We start from the raw sequence: 21,455 nt of genomic DNA, 5'->3' as shown, positions 1-21,455 counted from the left end.
GAGTTTTTGTAATTTGCCCAAGGTCATACAGCTACTAAGTGGTGGTGCCCAAAGTTAAATCCACTCTGCCTGGTGTAGCACCTAGATAAACATTCTGAAAGGAAGAAAACCTCCTTGGAGAAAGGCTAATGCCATTCAAACATTTGCTTACTTAATGATATTAAGAAATTATTAACTTTAATTGTGATAATAGAATTGTGGTTATTTTTTTTAAGAATTCTTACCTTTTTTAAATAAACTTTTTTGTTTTGAGATAAATGTGGATTCACATGCAGTTGTAAGAAATGATACAAAGAGATCACTCATACACTTTACTCAGTTCCCTCGATGGTGGGAATATCTTGCAAAACTAACCTACATTATCACAACCATGTTACTGACATTGATACAGTCAGATACAGAACATTCCTATTGCCACATGATTCCCTCCTTGCCTTTTATAACCACACCCACTTTCCTCCTACCCATAACCTCTGAAAACTGCAGTCTATTCCCCAACCTATAATATTCTCATCTCAAAAATGTTAGCTAAATGTTAGCATAACTAGGTAACCTTTGGGAACTGACTTTTTGCATTCAACAATTCTCCGGCAATTCATTCAGGTTGTTAAGTGTATCGATAGTGGGTTCCTTTGAATTCCTGAGTAGTACCCAGGGTAAGGATGTACCACTGTTTGTTTAACCATGCACCTCCTGAAGAACTTCAGAGTTGTTTCCATTTGGGCTATTATGAATAAAGCTGCTATAAACATTTGTGAAGAGCCCTTATCTTCTAAAAATACATAATTAAATAATTATGGATGAGATAATATGATGTCTAGAATGTGGTACCAAAAAAATTAGATCAGGTGAGATACCAAAATAAAATTGGTCATTAGTTTGTAAGTGTATTACACCGGGGTCCCAAACCCCCAGTACCTATACATGGCCTGTTAGGGACCCATCTGCACAGCAAGTGAGTGGTTGTCTTCCCTGGTGCCAAAAAGGTTGAGGACCACTGTGCTACACTATTAGCTCTACTTTTGTATTATGTTTATAATTTCACATAATATAAAGCTAAAAGAAGACAGTAAGAACAAATTACTTATCTGATCACTGCTACTGCTACTGCTAAGTCACTTCAGTCGTGTCCGGCTCTGTGCGACCCCGTCCCTGGGATTCTCCAGGCAAGAACACTGGAGTGGGTTGCCATTTCCTTCTCCAATGCATCAAACTACACACTCACATATATAAATATACATATCTTCAAATAAAACTGGAAGTATGATTTCTTATCTTTTGATTTTAGCCTCTGCCAAGATTATAGGAGTTCTTTACCTAAAACACAGAGCCCACACCTTCCAGTGATCATTATTATAACAGTCACTGTACCAATTTAGGCAGATCCAAGCTAGGCACCTGTTGACTTTCTTCTAGAAATTCTTTATTAGGCTGCTGGGTTGAGATAATAGGTAGTCCATAATGTTGGACAAAAGCAGGTAAGTAATCAGCATAATCAAATGTATGAGATTCATGAGTGGCTTGTCTTCAAAAGAGAGAGTTCATAACTGACATGAATAGGTCCTTATCATCAAGACAAATGCTGAGGGAACAGAAGTGTGATTACTGAAGATGAAGAACAACAAACTATATGAGCACAATCAAGCCTGAAAATGAAGTGAAATGCATGTTATATTATGCAAAGACTGCTTTTGTTTTTAAGCCACTCTGAAGGACAGGATATTATTATCAAGTTCAGTCTGCAAGCTAATGGTTCTTTAGTATAATTCTGCAAAATGGTGTCTACTATTCGGTGCCACCAATATCCTATCAGCTCACTCTTCCCAAGTGCCGTATCACACCCTCCCTCCTCACAGCACTGCTGCTGCTGCTGCTGCTAAGTCGCTTCAGTCGTGTCCGACTCTGTGCAACCTCATAGATGGCAGCCCACCAGGCTCCCCCGTCCCTGGGATTCTCCAGGCAAGAACACTGGAGTGGGTTGCCATTTCCTTCTCCAACGCGTGAAAGTGAAAAGTGAAAGTGAAGTCCCTCAGTCTTGTCCGACTCTTAGCGACCCCATGGACCGCAGCCCACCAGGCTCCTCCATCCATGGAATTTTCCAGGCAAGAGTACTGGAGTGGGGTGCCATTGCCTTCTCTGCACTGAGGACACCCTATTTTCTCTCCACATGGGGCCTTACAAAAATGAGGACACACTCTCTCAAAGATATTAAGCAAAGAACAACACATAAATAGCAACCCATTAACTAAACTGGGATTAAAAACTAAGACCTCCAAAGTGAATATTCATAATGAGTTTCAACACCGAGTGAGTACAATGGCAACAAATGAGTTTCCTTTGCTAGGTCTTCACTGCCTGGAGATACACTGTGATGAGCAATTCTAAAGCTTAAATAAAGTATGTTATCAAAAGCGGGGATACCTGTCCACAAGATCAATCCCAATAAGACACATTCCAAAGGAACACCTAAATGTTATACTTAGATTACCATCTGGGTATATCAAATATCCCTCCCAATAAGTGGGCCTCATACTTGGTATTGAGATAGTAATGCTTATTGTGATAGGATCTGATCATTACTAACATACTCTGCTAAGAAGGAAAAAGAAGGTGTGCTAACAGGCAGTCTGTATCATGCTTAAAAAGATACTAGTCAATTCCATTTAAAACTATCAATATACAGATTGGGTCATGTGGTTGGGTTAGCAAGTTAGGAATCCTATCAGTGGAACAAAATCTCTTGGCAACATCATATTAGGAAACTAAGAAAATATGGTTGAGTTCAAAAATCTTATATATATGTCACAAGTCCAAACAGAGACATGTGAAATTAAAGCCCAAAATGACACAGACCATCCAGAACTGTGCTTTGGTTTGCACTGAGGAGATTAATGATAGGGCTGCTAGAGACAGAAAAAGGAAAAAAATAAGATTTGGGCTCAGGTGCATAATATAAAATGTAATTGAGAAGAAGCAGACAAAAAAGGCACTACAGTTAAATACATATATATTTTTGGATGCTCCCTTCCTTTATCCTTTGCCGTCTTCCTTGACTCTCAAAACCAAGCATTTTCTGGGGACTGTGGATTCTGACTCTACAGTTTATATTTTTGGACAGTTTGTGGTCACTGACAAGACACTGGAAGTTGAATCACTCAGCACTCACCTTGACATACTTAAAGGTTAGTCTAAAACACTTTGCATAAAATAAAACGCTCTTGCCAAAAACCTTTCTGATGGATTTGCTTATATATCTCATTACATTATCCTTCTCATAGCAACCACTGCTTTCTGGTCTACAGAAGTGGGACTTAAAAGGGACCATTTTTGTAAGCTGAAGTGGTTTCCGAGAAAGGGACATGTGAAAGAATGAGGGGGAAATACAGAGATAGAACAAAGGCAACAGAGAAAGTATTAAACCTGGAAAGAACTCCAAGAACACACTGTAAGGGTGGGTTTGGGGAAGTGAACGGCCATGTTTGGCAGGAGCTGAGACTGTGTGGTGTGGAGGAGGAGGCGGTAAGCTGGAAAGGCAGCAGGACCCAGGGGTTGGCAGCCCTGGAACCTAGGCAAGGCATTCAGACCACACACCATGGCCCCTTGGGCAACTGCTGCAGGCTTACACATGGGTAAGATAAGTGCTGCATAGTTAGGAAAACACGACCAAAGGGAAGGGCAAGGAGGAAAGGAGCAGAAGAGCAAAGGTAGGCGGTTTTACTAGTTGTTCCAGGCGAAGCAACAGGGTGCGAACCAGGAAGGTGAAGTAGGAATGGAAAAAAAGGATTAACTTGAGGGGGGTTGTGGTGGTGTGTGACTCGTATTTAAAACTAGTTTTTTTCCTCAATTAAAACCTAAGAAATGGTCATTTGCAATCATTGTCAGAGAGCTACATATGAGATGCTGAGGATTCTTAAGTTGATTGGGAGGTAAACTGTCATTATGATCAAACACATAAGAGGACATAAAAATTCTAATGGCTGATAAAGTCATTTTTAAAGGAAGCTTTGATTAAGCTTAACAGAGGCTGGGAGAAAATAAGATTTTTGATATAAGTAAAAAAGAGATCATGATTGGTTGCAAGGTAATGAATATTTTTTAATTTCTAAAATAATTAGTTGCTGATTTTAGCAAGGCAGTAATAATGACTTACATGATTGACAAACCTATTTTCTCTACTTTTGCAAATATACTTTTTATATCTACTTTTGCAGATCTATTTTTGCAACTTTTTCAGATCACTATTGCAAACCTATTATTCATCAAAAGTAATTTTTTTTTTTTGCAAATGCACCTATGAGTAAAACTCTGAAGCATTATGAGGTGACACACACTAAATCATCCATTTCTTGGTGTATATGCCAACTTTGTTTCTGTTCTCACTTAACACATTTTTATTGAAAATCTACTGTATGATAAGTACTGTGCTGGTGCTGGTAATACAATGGAGAGAAAAAAACAAAGTCTGCCCACAAGAGTGCACACAGTATAATGGAAAAAATTAATTTAAAAAATCCAAATACATAATTTAAATTTGTAAGTGTACTATGAAGGAAAATTACAGGGTGCTATGAGGACTTATACAGAGAAGCTAAACCAAGCCTGGGTCTGGTAAGATGTTTTAAAGGAGAGTGTCTTTGAAATGAAACCTGTAAGGAAGTAGAGGAATGAAATAGGAGAAAAAAAAAGAAGAGAGAGAACTAGAAGAAAAGACGCGCAGAGGGAAGGAATCACATGTAAAAATGAAAACATTCTCTAACCTGTTGGGTAATAGTGTCCCACGGTCCCTGCAGCAGCCGCGTCTTATAGCACTCATGAACTCCTTCCCAGATGTCCTTCAGAGCTACAGGTCTTCCATCTGTGAAAGTAAAGACTGCCAGTTAGTAATCGATTGGACACGGGGTGCTTAATGTCTATCTAAAACTACTGAAAGAATATTATAACTTTTAAAAAAATCTTTACTTAGTGTATACACATACTATTTATGTATCAAAAGAGTACTGTATGAATTACTATTTTCGTCCAGAGGGAAATTTAAATACAAACTTCTCTCCACCTAGCAGTAAAATTATCTGCTCACTTATTACCTCTAGGAATTTTACAAAATAAATAAGATCCAAATGTGTTTTAGAGAAAACTGATAAATAGAAGCATCAGTAAAGGACCAGGTAGACAGATTCACATATTCACAAGGGTGTACTCTAGATACCTCTGAAGTCTTAATAATTCCTCTAATCCTTAAATCTGAGACCATCCATGTGTTTCCTTCACCCTCCTGTTAACTGAATATCTGTAATGTTCAAATCACTCTGTTAGGTACCATGAGGAATAGAAGGAAAGCATATAATTTCTCCTAGTAAGGAGTGTTTGGCGACTAGGGAAACTAGGACAAGTACATATCAGTAAATATTGATACTAAAATCAGTATTTTGTATTGATTGGTAGATTGGTCATAGCCAGAGGAAAACTGCAGTTCTCTGACAGTCCAGAGGAGGGAGACATTAACACCTACTGTCTGTTAGGGGTGGAGGGACTTGAGAAGAACTTGCCATGAAGAAATCAGTAAAAGCTTTGGTGAACAATAATCCTCCTTTTCTTTGTTGAAGCAACTTCAGTTATTCACCTATATTCATAATCACCCAAATAATGTATTTTACGAAGAACAGTATGACACAAGTAAAGTGGAGAAATAGACATCTAGGTTCAGAAAGGAAAGCAGAAAGAATTACGATAAAACCACACTGCTGAAAAGAAGGTGGTCTTAACATTAGAATTTATTGCTGTGCTGTGCTTAGTCACTCAGTTGTGTCCGACTCTTTGTGACCCCATGGACTGCAGCCCACAATGTCCATGAAGATTCTCCAGGCCAGAATACTGGAGTGGGTTGCCATGCCCTCCTCCAGGGGATCTTCTCAACCCAGGGATCGAACCCAGGTCTCCCACAATGTGGGTACATTCTTTACAGACTAAGCCACCAGGGAAGCCCAAGAATACTGGAGTGGGTAGCCTATCCCTTCTCCAGGGGATCTTCCCGACCCAGGAATTGAACCGGGGTCTCCTGCATTGTAGGTCTATTCGTTACCATCTGAGCTACCAGGGAAGCTTCAGAATTTAGTGCTACATGGCTCATTTAGAGTCAACCAAGTCCTCAAGACTTTACGGATGTGCTCTTTTCTTTAAGCAAGTAGACAATATCATTTAAAGAAAACTCATCGGCCTATTAGATCCAAAGAAGTATTTGGTCATTAGGTACAACACAACCTGGAGAAATAATCTACTCAAAAGCCCTCCAAATCAAAAGGCATTGCATTCAGACTTACAGACATAAGTACAGGTGTGGGGTGTAGGGGAAGAGCAGGAGATCTGAAGTCCATGCTGAGTTTGAATCCTGGTGTTGGCACTTAATTCTCTATGTGACTGCAAGTTATTTTCTAATTAGTATAGTTAATTTATTCTTTGGCTTTTAATTTTACCTGAAAATGAGGATAGTAATCCTTCTCAAATTCTATCCTGGTGAATGGCTTACATCAGTGAATACACCAGGACTGCGTCAGGCACATAACAAGAGTTCAGTATATATTAGGTATCTCCTCCTAGCCCCCACTGCACCATTCCAGTAATTCTCGTAGCTTAGAGCTAAAAGATTTATTTATAGACCATTATTTCTTAAGAGTTTTCTCATGTTTCTATACCATGCACATTGTGTTTAATACAGCAAATACTAATATCATAGACAAAGCATTTCTCATGTTTGACCTGAAAAGTTGAACTTTTCCTCAACCTTTATTTTCAATAAATAGCAATAGAATATTTTGATACATTTTCAATAAGTATGTTCATCTTGGCATTTATCTGGCGGCAGGAGACCATTATCTTGTGATAAATAGTTTTATTCCATTGACATTTCCATGTCTGTAAAATGAACAAGATTTATTCATCCAATTAACATTTGAATGTCATGTTTAGCTACAAGTTTAAAACAAGCTGCCTTCTGTATCTGTTATATTGTTGTCTGAACACATTAACAGAGTAGGGCCACACTTTAATCTTAAGCCCTACACATCTTCAAAATATGCACGTGTGTGTGTGTGTACCAATGCGAGAAGAGGGAAAAAGCATCTTAGGTATGTCAGTATCAAATAGAAAACCAAATAATCAAATTATTAAAAGTTGACATGCTTTTAAAATAATTTTCAGATGTCAAAGTTAAAAGAATCAGTTGTAGAATGATAAAATGTTATAGCTGGTATAATTACTAATTTTAGATATAAGGTCTCAGGAAATATACATCTACCAAAATTATGGAGCCAGTTCATAACTACCCTGGAATCTCAGGACTCACAATTCCGTGCTCCTCCTGCTAGTCCATGCTATTCCATGAGGGTAAAGACTGCCTTTGTCCTTTCACCACCGCAGCGCTGCTATGCAGTTCTAAGTCTCACTCACACATTGCAAATGTTTTATATTTACTGAATAAATGATAAATGGGAGAATACTTTCCTTAACTTTATTTCCACTGAGACAAGGAAAGGCTTTGCAGACCCACAGAAGAATGCTGGGTTTAAAATCTGTTAATCACTCCACCTGAGTGCAGGTAGGACCTGTGACTTGCTTCTAGTCAATAGAATACAACAATGGTGATGGTTGTCACTCCTCTGACTATGTTATATTATATAAGACGGTCTTAGAAGAGTGGAGTGAGAGAGTAGCCAATAGCTATGTGTTGGCAGCTGCCTGCAGCAATCGTAACTTGGAAGGAGCAGCAAACCATGAAAGAAAAGTCAATCACAGGCATTACAAATTCTCACTTTTCAGCTTCTAACTACACCTTTCTTGTTTCACCCTAGTACAGGGTTTTTCTTTCTTTCTTTCTTTTTCGCCCATAATAATTTGTTTTAATTTTAAAATTGAAAAATAAATTCTGATAATCAGTAATGATCTCAATTTTATTTCTCAAATTATTTCAGCCAACACTCTAAGGATAAAGTAAATGGTTTGGATATTACCACTGTCAAAAACTTGCACACTCTGTTGGAAACATTCATGCAAAAGGCAAAAATCAGCAGCCTAGCAACATTGTGGAGAGACCCAAAACAAATGTTATAGGATACTGTCACCAGACTTGATGCTAGAATTTGAGGGTGTCATAAGTTTTTAGGCAACACCTAATTTAGAGAGAAAATTTAACACCTTAAATACAGGAATTAAAAAATGATCTCATCCCCTTCCCACGGGAGGGGATATACATATACTTAGAGCTGATTCATGTGGTCACACAGTACAAACCAACACAACACTGTAAAGCATTTTTCTCCAATTAGAAATAAAAAGAGTTGGGAGAAAAAAAATGATCTGGTCAACTTAGAATAACAGACAACTACAAGGAACAAAAAAATAAGTTCAAAACATCAAAAGATGCATGATCCTCCTTTACGTATGCTTACAAGAATGCTACCTGCTTGCTGTGAAGGAAACAGTGTTTTTTAAGTGAATGAATGTGACTGCATTCTCCAATGTGTTTATAAAATTGTTTTAAAGTACATGCATCAATGATGATCAAATAAAGCTTGTGCAAACTGCTTTAACAAGAATGTCAATCTTTCCAGTTTCTGCTGACCATTTAGACTATAGAAGATCTGATAATATAGCTGTGTCTCTCTCACATGCGGATATGACAATAATGATTTAATGCAGTATGATGTGGATTCTTTTCCCTAGGCCTTCATCATCAGTTTTCCTAGTCATAGCTCACACCTTCATGATCAAAGACATACACAAATTAGTGTGGTATCTTTTACTCAAAAATAAAAATTTGACCTGATTAGCAATATCTTCAAAGCCATGACATATACAACTGACATGAAAAATATATTCTAATATAACTGTGGCTCTAGTTATTCCACAACCAAAATGGAGCCTTCAGAAATCCCACCAAAATCACTGAAATGAGATAATCAAATACATTTTTTAAATCACATCATAAAAATAGACCTTAAATATGGCAGAAACATAAATAATTTTGTGATTTTGGATCCATCTGCCTATTTGTGAAAACTGAAGACCCAAAACTTTAATTTAAAATTAAAATGTGGACATAAACAAATACTTGGTTAAACTCATGAAACACATTATTATGTGCCTTCATGTTCAGTTGAAGTTATCTTCAATCAAGAACTTTAAGCCCTGTTTAGAGGGCCTATTTTTTCTGTCTGGCCTCAGTCAGAGGAGACATAAGCATACTCAATCAACAACTCCCTGGTTTCAGACCCAAGATATTCAATAGCACCAATTTCAACATGCTTAGAAATCTCATTAATCACACTGAGCTGAGAAGCTCAGTAAAATCCCTTGCATACTTGAAAAATTGAAGTAGAAGCCAAAATAATTTCAGCAGCAACCTACAAATTGAGCATGGTAAATTAAGGTCATTTATTTCACAAGTGTTTATTGAGTGCCTACTATGTGCCTCTATCATCCAGAATATTACACATTTGAGCTAAAGGAATATTCTGTCAGCAACCTAAAATGTCAATGATAAAAAAGGAAGAGACTCTGGATGAAAAATAGAATAATTAAAAAGTACAATCTTTAGCAACTGCCAGTAGCATTTAATTTAATATTTTCATATAAAATCTCTCAATTGAATAATAACCTACATGTCAAGTAATCTATATATTACTCAAAATCTTCAGCTTTCTAAATTAAATTTCTCAGGGCTATTAGTTTTCATGAATCAAATAAAAGCATGAGATATTTCACTAGCACTACCTAACTCTAGTGCAAGCATGTTAAACTCACCTTTATCCTGTGGTGCATGCTTTCACTAAAATTTCATAACTCCCAAAAGAACATTAGAGAGAGTATAAATTATTTAGAGTAGATTTAGGAAAAATGTTCTGAATGTGGTCAGTAGAAGTAAAATGGAAATGGTGGATTTTTCACAATGAAATTTGTCATTATTCAATATATTGTCTTCAACAGGGCTTTGAAGGCTATAAAAATTCATGTCATTCTCCACAGTAAGGCAGAGATGATGCTCCATCAAAGGAGAAAATTCATTTTTGCTTCAGTGAGAAAATTATATTGTGATATGAAATGAGTGTTAATTGTTCACGTACATTCTTATCAGCTACTGTGCTGGCTAATTCTGTGATTTTTATTTATTCCTACATCCACTTTTTGCATTCTGAGTCTTTATTAGTCTCAAGAAATCTGAATGAAAATTCAAAAAAATATAGATTTTGGCAACTTCTCTTCAATGTTACTTAAATTTTGGTGCCACTTTGTGCAGTAAAATTGGGAGTGGGGAGCTAAAGAGTTTGAATCTTAACTCCGTAGTTTTATATGTACTCTAGAATAAATAAACCTTCTAACCTCTCTGAGCACTCAATTTGCATGTCTGCACATCAGGGTAATAGCAGCTCCTATATTACATTGTTATTGTGAAGATCAAGATGCAGAACTCAGCTGGCATTACTGAAAGGTTCTATATGCCAAGTCCCACTTTATATATTAGCTCACAAACCTCAAAACTCTCTGAAATAGGTATTAGTATCTCAAATTTTTCTAGATGGTGAAAAAAAGGAAACAAAAAGTTCAATTACTCCCACAAGATTACATAGTAAGAAGCAGAGCGAGGAATCAGAACCAAGCAGCTCCTAACCCTCCACCTTGTTCTGTATCAGGAGCTCTTTATAAACTAAAGTGGTACACACATATAGCTGTGGTATTGTTTTATTGTCATTAGTAATCTCTACCAGCATTGCTTAACCTAAGACTATCTAGAATTTTGCCTTTCCTAGTTTCTTAATAGGCCAGGCTTGCCCTTTCCCTCATCACTCCAGCCAGGGCTTCATCTAATCATCCAGCTCAAGATAATCTCTGCCCTCTGAGCCCTGGTGGCAACTTTCTCCCCATCGTTATTGGATATAATGGATACATAGCATTGTGTAAGTTTAAGATATGCAATGTGATGACTTGATAAATGTATATTTTGGAAAATGGTTACCACAATAAAGTTAACACATCCATCCTCTCACATATTTATAATTTGTGTGTGTGTGTGTGTAGTTAGAACATTTCAAATCTACTCTCTTAGTAATTCTCAAGTCTAAAATACAGTATTGTTAACTATAGTCATCATGTTACTCATTAGATGCCCAGAACTTCCTCATCTTATATCTGAAAATCTGTATGTAACCTTTAACCATCATGTTCTCATTTCTCCCACCTCCCACCCAGCTTCTTTCAACCACTAACCTATTCTATGCCTGGTGACAATTTTCTTTTTACCTCTCTTATGGCCCTTAACATATTGTACTTGTTACAGTAAATTTCAAATCTGTCTTGTTTCCCTCAGTAGACTGTAAGCTCCTTGAGGGCATAAATCATCCCTGATTCCTTTATTCATCTCCGCATTCCAGAAACATTTTCTTGTCTTATGCATAAATATTTTCCAATGCTTGGATAGATGGATGTTCAACATTATTTCTAGAGCAATTTACCACAATTATTACTAAGAATAAGGACTGATGATTAAAAATTCATCAATAAAATACTTCTCATTTATGTAAAAAAAACTCATATAAATCTATCGTATTAAGTAGATGAAGATATAGTGGATATTTGATTTTTCACTATCAAAACATAGTTCCTACTTGGGAGATAAATTCCAAAATAAGCAGTAGGCAGAATCCCATTCTGTACCACTAAACCAAAGAGAGGTAGACATTCCCTCATCTTGTCACTTCTGCCTTCAGTTGACTCTATGATTTACCCTTCCAGTAAATCTTTTTCTGCTTATCATGGTCAGGATCAGTTAATTGCAACTAAGTATACCTAACTAATATAGTCCAGATAAGTGGTTTATATAAGTATTGCTTAATATTTATCATTTTTTAGCCCCAGTGTTCTAAATTTCATACATTTGTCTAGTAATTTCACATGGAAAGTGAATTTCAATTGAAAGACATCTTTCAATTACATGAGAAAGTTTATGTACATTACAATCCATTTTTATGAGGAACATGCTCAACAGCACAATAGAAGAGTAATTTGAGGTCACCTTAAACTGTTCACATACTGTGTTAAGAACTTACATTAATGCAGATGATGTTATAACCTCTCATTTAAATTAAGTTAAACACTTAACCTAGAAGAAGTACACACAAGACTTTCTTGAGGACACAAGACTTTCTTGAGGAATCACTGTGTTCAGAAAATGTCCCAAGGGAAGCAACAGTGGGTCTACAAGATACCTGAGACACCAACTGTGAGATGTGGCTATTCATCAGAACTCTGAAGACCATATCACCAGATGCATATCTACATTGGGTCTGCTGGTTCCAAAGCAGAAAACACTCTACTTTCAATCCTATCCGAAGTGTTCTGAGGTTTTGATTCTAACCTCTTGCTCTGGCAGACCAGTCCTCAGCATTTTGGACTCCTGGCTCTCTCAAATCTCAGAACCCCCTAGAATATGGACCGGTTAACACCAGTAGCAGCACCTTGACTACCCATCCAGCTTGATCTCCTTCCCATGGAGAACATAGTCTCCACCTTCTCAGCAGAGCTCCTAATATATGCACTTGAAGAACTCTGCTTTGACGACTTTAATGGAGGAGAAAACCAGTACGCTAGTTTCCAGTTAGGCAGCCATTTTCCTCAGCATATTTTTTAAATAGGCTAATGAGTTTTTACGCTGTGCACACAGTAGGCACTCATATACACTTTAATGGATGTTTCAAACAGGGCTGGTCTTGTCAAGAGTAAGTAGACAAAACACATTATGGGGCACAACACATTTATTTGTTCAGGAAAGCTGAAGTATAGACTTTTACAGGTAAGAAAATAAATTTATCTGCCTTTTCATGTCTTCTTCCTGGCGTCTGTAATCCATGTTACTTTGTGTACGTGATGCTTTGCACTAACATAGGTTAGAACAAACCTTTCAGCAAATTAGGTGCCCCTCTAGTTTTGTTTCACCTTTCTTTAATATGTTTTAAAATCAGACCTGATTTTTCAGTGGGATTCTAGTCCCATCATGTGTTTTACCCCAGCATCCTACTTGTACCTTAAATCCCCATAATGTTTCAAACATTTACCTGGTTCAACAAACAATCCTCATTAAATTCCCTCTGTCATTTAAACTTTCAGTTTGAATATATTTATATTAGTTAAATAATTTGTTTTTATTTGCATTTAAGAAAAATAACTTTCATTGTTTGCTCTTCAAATTTCATTTCAACCCCTACAATCTCTTTTTAGTGCACTAAAAGTCATGTTCCATTGCATAATTATGACTCTGGCTAGACTTACTGTTTATGTAAATATAAGTGGCATATATGAACTTTCTTAAAAATTCTCTACAATCAAATAAGACTCTAAATCTTCCAAGTCATTTTCTATTTTCTGCTCATGATGGTGATTAACTAGAATCATTTTTGCCTTAATTTCTCTAATCTACCTCTTTTCTGTTTAACAAGGAGCCTTAATTCTCACTCTACTGGAATGGTAATTTTTTTTTTCCTGAAAATATGTTCTTTCCAGTTCATTTTCTCTCTCTAAGAGATGATTTAAATTTTTCTTAAAAAAAATGTGCAACAACACTAAAAAAGTCAAAATTCCTTTTCCCAAAATTTCATTCTTCATAATTTCTTCTCATCCTTCATTAATTCTCTGTTTTACTCAGTCATAGTTTCTGTTCTAGAAAATGTAAACACTGCTCTAATTCCAATCTTTTCATTATTCTTTTAAGCTGGCCTTTATCTTGGTTTGGATATGCTGCTTTTAAGAGCGAATTATTCTTTGACTATTTGAACATAGTTTAGGCATATAACAAGTGGATAAATTTTCTATATGAAATATCTGGGTTACATTTTTAATTCTCTACTCTTACTCCCTAGACCAATAATAAAATGGATCTTGAGAAAGAACAGACATTCAGTTGCTGAATGGAAGAAATGTTTCCTTCCCTATTCAAAAGCTGCCTTTCTAGCTAATTAAAGAAACATGTCAGAATGGTTCCCAAGAAGAACTCATATGTCAGCACCAAAGAAATAAATATTCTGAAAATGAGAGGAACCACTTGGTCTACTTCTCAATAGAGATTGAGAACAAAGGAAAAGAAGAGAGACAGGGAAGAAATTAATCAGAATTCGAGCGGAAATAAATATAGAAACCTGTAGTTGTAATGAAAGGGAAAACTAGGTAAGCTGAGGAGTCTGGTGAAGCCCAAAGCTATTATGTATATGCCCAAGATATACAACACATTTCTAATACTTGCCATCAACTTCTGACCAAAGCCAAGTCCCCACAAAGGGAAAACTGGGACATAAAAAGGTGTTGGAATGATGAACAGTACTTAGAAACCTTTTGCACAATACAAATAATTCTTTAACACAGTGTGCTTTAAAAATAGTTGGAGGAGAAAAACAAGCATTTGAAGACATCAGTGTTTTGTGAGAATGGACTTCATAGTCAATAAAGCACCATTTTAGTGTAGGCTATTTATTAGTATCAATGCCTGAGAGAAGTGCAATGACCTCTCACACACTGCTGGGGAGCAAATGGTGTTAAGCGTGCCCCACCACCTCTCGCAAACCTAAGAGTGGCTAGGGAAAAAAGAGCACTGGGAAGGACATTTTCTCTCTTAAATTCACATTAAACCCTCAGCAACTGAGCTCCTATAAGCCCAAGTAGTAGAAATGAGAGGTGCCCAGAAACAGAATTCTGCACCTCCTTGGCTGTATGCCTTCAGGGATCCAACGCAAATGTGTGTTTACAGAAGCGGAACAACTCCCCAGCTAGCTTGAATGCTCACCTTTGAGTCCTCAGGACTTTTCCACTTTTCTTAGCCAACCATTCCTGCAGTCTCTGGGAAGCATCAAACTAAAGAGTAAAGATATAGAGATGGCTTGGGTTCTGAGTTTCCTGGAGACAAAAGTATTACTCCTTTCCATATAACTCATCAGAAATGTTCAAATAAGACACCATCATAAGGTTTCAAGGTTTCCATCTTTGGACGGTTTGCAGAAATGGTTAGAAATTCCTCCTCACTGGTTCATTCAATAAATTGTTGCTGACATCATGCCACAGTTAATACTACGGGTATTAAAATGAGTAAGACAAAGAATATATGTGTCATATAAGTATTACACACCCACACACATCTATGAATAAAGCTTATCACTCTGTAGGCTGAAGTACTCAACTATTAATTTCCTTTCTCTCTCTCTTTACCTTAACCTCCTACCTTCTAGATTATCATTTTATAGGGAATAAGTAAACAAATAATTTTCTGATATCATGCAACATGTGATATATGATATAATGTGATATGATATGACACAGGGGTGATAACAACAAATGGCATGTTAGCTGAGTCCTAGGCACTAGCTGGCCTGGCAGACACTGGACATATCAAGGAATAAGAAGAGGTGGTTACAGTCCAATGTATTTGTACTTTAAGAAACAGAATAAAGATGTCCTCTTATATCTAAGCTAGTTGATAAAAGAAAAGGTAATATCAATTTAAATAGGAATTACTTACCACTTGCTTTACCTTAAAAAAAAGGTACTGGAATAAAATTCAGAGCAAAGCAGAGAAACTAATTTTTACTAACAATCAAATGCAAAAAAAAATCCTAAATATATGTCAAAAACAAGGCTGAGTGAACTATTTTTGAAGCAACAATAACAAAAAAAGACCCCTGAGCAAGAAATTTTATAGCCATCCTGTTTCTAGGTCGGAATTCTCTTAGAATGAGACAAAGAAAAATCTGGACCTGGAATAAGAAGAAGATGTTAGGAATTCATTCACCACACTGACAGAGATTTGTTTAACAGATGAAAGGCCTGAGTAACCACATAACATATGAACAGGGAATGGACTGAGGGGAAAAAAGGGAAAACTATGACTCCAGAGTAAAGGACGATACATTTTTAGAACACTTGTTAGGTTAAGTTAGGTAGAGAAAGGAAAAGAAATTATCAGACTCTGATAAAGGAAAGAACCATTTTTCATGTTTCTCCACAAGAAAACACTCAGTATGCTTTGCAAATATTAAATCCGATATTTTAATACACCTGAAAAACCACTAAGTGGATTCCGGAATTTAAAAATTCCTAACGCTAATTCTATACAACACAGAATGGGGAGGGTGGAGAATAAGAAATGCTTCTACACAAAATAAATGACTTGTTTTGGTTTCCTTCATAAAAGCATAAACAAAGAGCATCTTAAAATATATAAATAGAATCCAAAAAGGCTAGTTTGTTGTTGTTTTTTTTTTTTAAGAAACAGAAAACCACCATGAAGAAAAGATCTTAGAAAGTAAACAAATTTCATTAAAATACAATTGAACTTGCAGGAACAGTTACTGTGCTGTACTGTAAGGGGAGCTGTTGGCACACAAGAGCAAAACACGTATGAGCTCATCCGCCGGCCTCGGCAAAACCCACTTGCAGCTAGAAGCAGTCATGTTTCAACACCTCCGATTCCCTAACGCTGACAAGCTAAACAACTTGTTTTGTCTCTGGGAGCTCTTCTCTGGTGATTAACTGCTTATGGTGAATACTAATTACATGAAAGTACAGTATTGAAGAAGAAGTGTCCTGCTTCCTCTACCTGCAGCCTCGACATGGCTTTGAATCCAGAAGCTACTGGGCAGAGTCCTTGCAAACCAAAACCGAGAAGGACATTTTTCTCCCCTCTGGTAAATAAATGTAACCCCTTCCATTTTTCAGTATAACACAGCTCATTGACAAGAAGCTTCCTTTAACCTCTGAGCTCCAAACCAAGTAGAATCACAATAAAGTGAGTGTTTTCAAGGCCTATAATAATCATACAGATTAATCTGCAGCAACAGTTTGTGAATTAGTAAACTATCAGTGCCCTCAATTCCCCATGTCCCATGTTGAAAATTTACCCCAAATTGTCAGTTCTTAGGAAGTGTACCTCAGATTAAAATCTTCTCACCAGGGAGTCTACGAGAATTTGTTCTTGTGTTTTAAATCCTAAGTGCTTGTTAAACCGCCAACACTGCAAAATTAGAGACCATTAAACAATATAAGGCAGCAAGTGATTAAATCTACCAAATACACATTCAAAGCAGCTTAAGCTACTTTTTAATTAAAAATAAAATATCACTGGCTAAATTCAGATGTCTTAGCTATCCAGAAAAGGTTATAAGGCTGTTCAAAATGCAAAATGCTGCTGATAAGTCCAGAGAGAAAACGAGAAATGGGGTAGGGGTGGGCTGGGGAGGTGGTTCCTCTTGGCTTCTGAGCCCAGGGTGGAGAGCCCTCAAAATGCTGACCCGGTTTAGTCAGAGGACACAAAGCGGGGAGCCCTGGCTGTGCTGCAGGGTGAGGACTTCATGTGGCCGCTGATTAAATAAGCTTTATTAGCCAAGGCCTCAGAGGAGACAGGGTGTTCCACCTTCTTGGCAAGGGGGATGAGTTGAGTAACACTCCAGGAAGCTGAGGCACTGGAGATGTATAGATGGCTGAAGGAAATGTTAGTGCTATTTTTAAACATAGCCTAAATGGATTGATAAACAGTTCCTGAAATAATAATTAGTGTTGGGGAAGGAGGCATGGGGACTTTTGAGTTAATGGGATCACTTGAGATTGAAAGAAATTTTCACTGTAAAGTTAGAAGTAAATAAACATTGTAGCTTTAAGTTGTTCCTACTTGTTTAAAGTAAAGAAAAGAAAAAGGGCCAGGGGGCTTAGTCAACGCTGGGCAGGAGGCCAAGAATCTGCAGATCAGACTTAAGGCTGGGATGATATCATTCACTCTGAAGTCTTGATACTCTTTCTAAAGCATGAGAAAATTTACTGGTAAAACCTTACCTCACCCACAGTTTTCTTATTTTTAACTTTTTTTTTTCTCTCAAGAATAATTTTCCAAATCTGCTTTCTGCCTTATATGTAAATGTTATGAATTTACATTTAGCTTCCAACATGGTCTTACCTAAAAAGCTTGCCCTAAAGTAAAGCACAGGCACTTGGTAGCTGCAGGAATATAAGACATGATACTCATATTTAATCACTTCGGCAGCCACGGTGGTCTCGGTTACCTCAAAATCATCCAGGGGGGGATCTAAAGCCTCCTGAAAAAAAGCAAATACAAAAACAGAATGTGGCTGTCAATAAAAAGAAGCACATTAACACACACACAGAGAAAGATGAGATTTTCTTCGTGCAAAATAACAGTTAAATAAATATAGGACTATGGGGTAAGGAAAAGGGAGTTTCCCACATTAATGTTTAACATTTGAGTCCTGGGTAAATAGTAAAACCAGAAAACATTAGCATTAAGTAATTCCAGATTGTTTTTGAGAGACAAAGCAGCTCTGGGTAAAGAAACAGGAAGCGGGGGAAAAACGTGAAAAGATCTATTGCAACAGCAACTCTGAAAAATCTTTACTGTACAATTTTAGCAACAAGATGATGGCTATACAAGCTACCTTCTTCCCTACCTGTGAGAGCTAAAAACACACTAACAATTGAGCAAGAGACTGTGAAATGTCCCTAAAGATTCTATTGTACTTGCCAAAAGATGATTCATTGTGTGCTGAACAATTCCCAGTTCCATTTTGAATAAAAAAGTTATTTTGCAAGAGGTTGAGTTTGTTAGGTATATTTCAAAACCTGAGATGAATCTGTTTTCTTTATTATTGTGCCATCTTTGGTACATTTCTATAATAAATCTTGATTTTTTAATAGAGTAGATGGCAAATATCAATGTCAACATAAACAGGGTTTTTGTAAGCAAAGATGGTTCTAGCTAGTTCACTTCTCACCTAATCATTCTCTACAAGTTGATTGTTTTTTTTTTTTTTATTATGTGTAGAGTTTGTTGAGAATGTATCTTAACATTTGGAAGCAATTAATTGGACATGTTGAGTCAGAATCTGATTCTATCCACATTCACTTATTTAGTGGCCTGAAGAATTTTCTTTGACATTAATTTTTAGTAGAAGGGAAGAAGCAGGTTGGTTTGACTCATTTCTACCTTTCATTAAAATGGTAACAACAATGAACAATTGAAAAGAGCAATAGGAAAGATTTCAAACTTTATCAATATGAAATAAGGTATCCTGTGGAGATAAGTAAAGCCACAGACTACTCTCCAGATCTCTTTGCTTTACTAATTCCCTACTCACAGTCAATTCACTGGGGGAGATATTACACTAGATAAATCACAACTGAAGATATTTACAAAATAGTTTTTCACTAAACTCTAGTAAACACTATCAATTAAACACAATGAATTAAATAACTGAAAAGAAACCACTGAAATAAATATTCCAGATACAGAAAATTAATACAGTAGCAAGAGGTTTTTCTGTTTGTTTATTTAAATTTCATTAGGCAAAGATAAATACATCTTTTAAAGCAATTCTTTCAGCCAAAACTCATTCCTTTTGCTCAAAGATTGAGTTGTTTAGCATTTATAATTTCTTTTCTTTCTTTTTTATTCTTTCTTAACATTATAAAACCATTGCAGTTAAAAATAACTGCAAACATTGCACAAGTACATTAACAAAAAATTGAAATTCCCCTCATCCCAGCACTTTAGTATCTCAGATTTGTAACTATTTTCAGAAGGTCATTGTGTATTTTTCCAGACTGTTTTTATTTTTTGATGTGCAAACACATATATACACATACTACATCCACCTATACCCCACCTTTGCATCCCCAGTTAAATCATGGTATATATACATGTTCCTTGATTTGATTTATTCACTCATGAACATACCTCCACGTGCTGCCACGTCAGTGCTGTAGATTTTGCTGCTTCTTTTATATTGCATTATATGACCATAGTTTTGTTTTTTTTTTAACATTTCCATACTGCTAGATATTTTAGATCAATTATAATTTTCTGCTACTACAACTAATGCTGCAGTGAATATCTTAGCACATATATTTTTATACACCTCTATTTTCCTACGGTGCAGATTCCTAAAGGTAACATTAATGTATGAGAGGGTGTATGCATCTTAAATTTCAAAAGACACTGTCAACTTGTCCTCAGAAAAAGGATGTATCAATCTATATTCCCAGCAAAAATGTAAAAGAATGTCCTTTCCCAATTCCTATAAATACTGCAGATTATTTGTTTTTGGTTTTTGCTTATTTGATGAATTTTTAAATATCAGTTTTTTGTTTTAGTTTCTAGTTTCTTGATTACTAATGAAAATTAACATCTACTCATGTATTTATGAGTAATTTGTACTCTTCTGTGATGCCCCTGTTCTTAATCCTTTCATATTTTTCAGGTATTTGAGTTCCACTGTTCTTACTGAATTATATTAACTCTTTGTATATTAGAAATAACTTATTACCGGAAATATATACATCCCTGCGCTACAGAAATACACAAGTGTGCAAATATATGTCTGATACATATGTGTATAAAACGTTTTCACTCACTTTTCTTTTAACTTTGTTCCTTGTATGTATTATAATTTTTTCATGTAGTCAAAGCTGTACATTTTCTATTTGCAGCTTTCAAGTAATCTGTCTTCATTAGATGGACTCGTGCATTGTCCCATCTCATCCTTAAAAATTACACAAATGTTAAACTTGTTTATTCTACACACTCATTATGTCTCACTCTCCCTCCCATACACGTGTGTTTTTTAAATTGACATGCTTAGATCACTAATCCATCCAAATTTCGTTTTTGTGTATGGTGTGAAGAATTTTTCCCAGATGATTTCTAATAACCCATCTTCCTCCCATTGATTTTAATATACTTTTACCATAAATTAGATTTGTGTGTATGTGTGTCTTTATTCTCTATTCTTCTCCATTGAGCTATTTCTCTTCTTAGACCATCACTGTCCAGTTTGTAAGTAAATACTGAGTTGGGTCATTAATGACTTCTGCACAAAACTTGCAGCTATAGATTGACGCAGACTCAGTCTTGCTAGGGAGGATAAAATTCCTGGAAAGACTGTCCTTTCAGTTCAGCTCAGTTCAGTCACGTCTAACTCTGTGACCCCATGGACTGCAGCACGCTAGGCCTCCCTGTCCATCACAAATTCTCGAAGTTTACTCAAATTCATATCCATTGAGTCGGTGATGCCATCCAACCATCTCATCCTCTGTCATCCCCTTCTCCTCCTGCCGTCAATCTTTCCCAGCATCAGGGTCTTTAAAAATAGGTCAATTCTTTGCATCAGGTAGCCAAAATATTGGAGTTTCAGCTTCAGCATCAGTCCTTCCAATGAATATTCAGGACTGATTTCCTTTAGGATGGACTGCTTGGATCTCCTTGCTGTCCAAGGGACTCTCAAGAGTCTTCTCCAACACCACAGTTCAAAAGCCTCAATTCTTTGGCGCTCAGCTTTCTTTATAGTCCAACTCTCATATCCATATACAACTACTGGAAAAACCATAGCTTCGACTAGACAGACCTTTGTTGATAAAGTAATATC

At 36.4% G+C, this 21,455-nt stretch overlaps 1 protein-coding gene across 3 annotated transcripts in view; it reads right to left on the bottom strand.

Moving 5' to 3' along the window:
• ATG10 (autophagy related 10) overlaps positions 1-21,455 on the bottom strand; it is a 248,954-nt gene that overhangs the window by 63,481 nt on the left and 164,018 nt on the right. For all 3 annotated transcript variants that reach the window (XM_043913534.1, XM_043913533.1, XM_043913532.1), the window contains 2 exons: positions 17,975-18,113; positions 4,758-4,855 (listed from right to left, as the gene is read on the bottom strand). In XM_043913534.1, the coding sequence (XP_043769469.1) occupies positions 4,758-4,855; positions 17,975-18,113 (237 nt within the window). The remainder of the gene's footprint in view (positions 1-4,757; positions 4,856-17,974; positions 18,114-21,455) is intronic.

The sequence above is a fragment of the Cervus elaphus genome, chromosome 9, assembly GCF_910594005.1.
Source record: "Cervus elaphus chromosome 9, mCerEla1.1, whole genome shotgun sequence".
In the NCBI taxonomy this organism is placed as follows: Eukaryota; Metazoa; Chordata; class Mammalia; order Artiodactyla; family Cervidae; genus Cervus; species Cervus elaphus.
The sequence above is the reverse complement of the archived record's forward strand: the minus strand, read 5'-3'. Positions and strand labels throughout refer to the sequence as shown.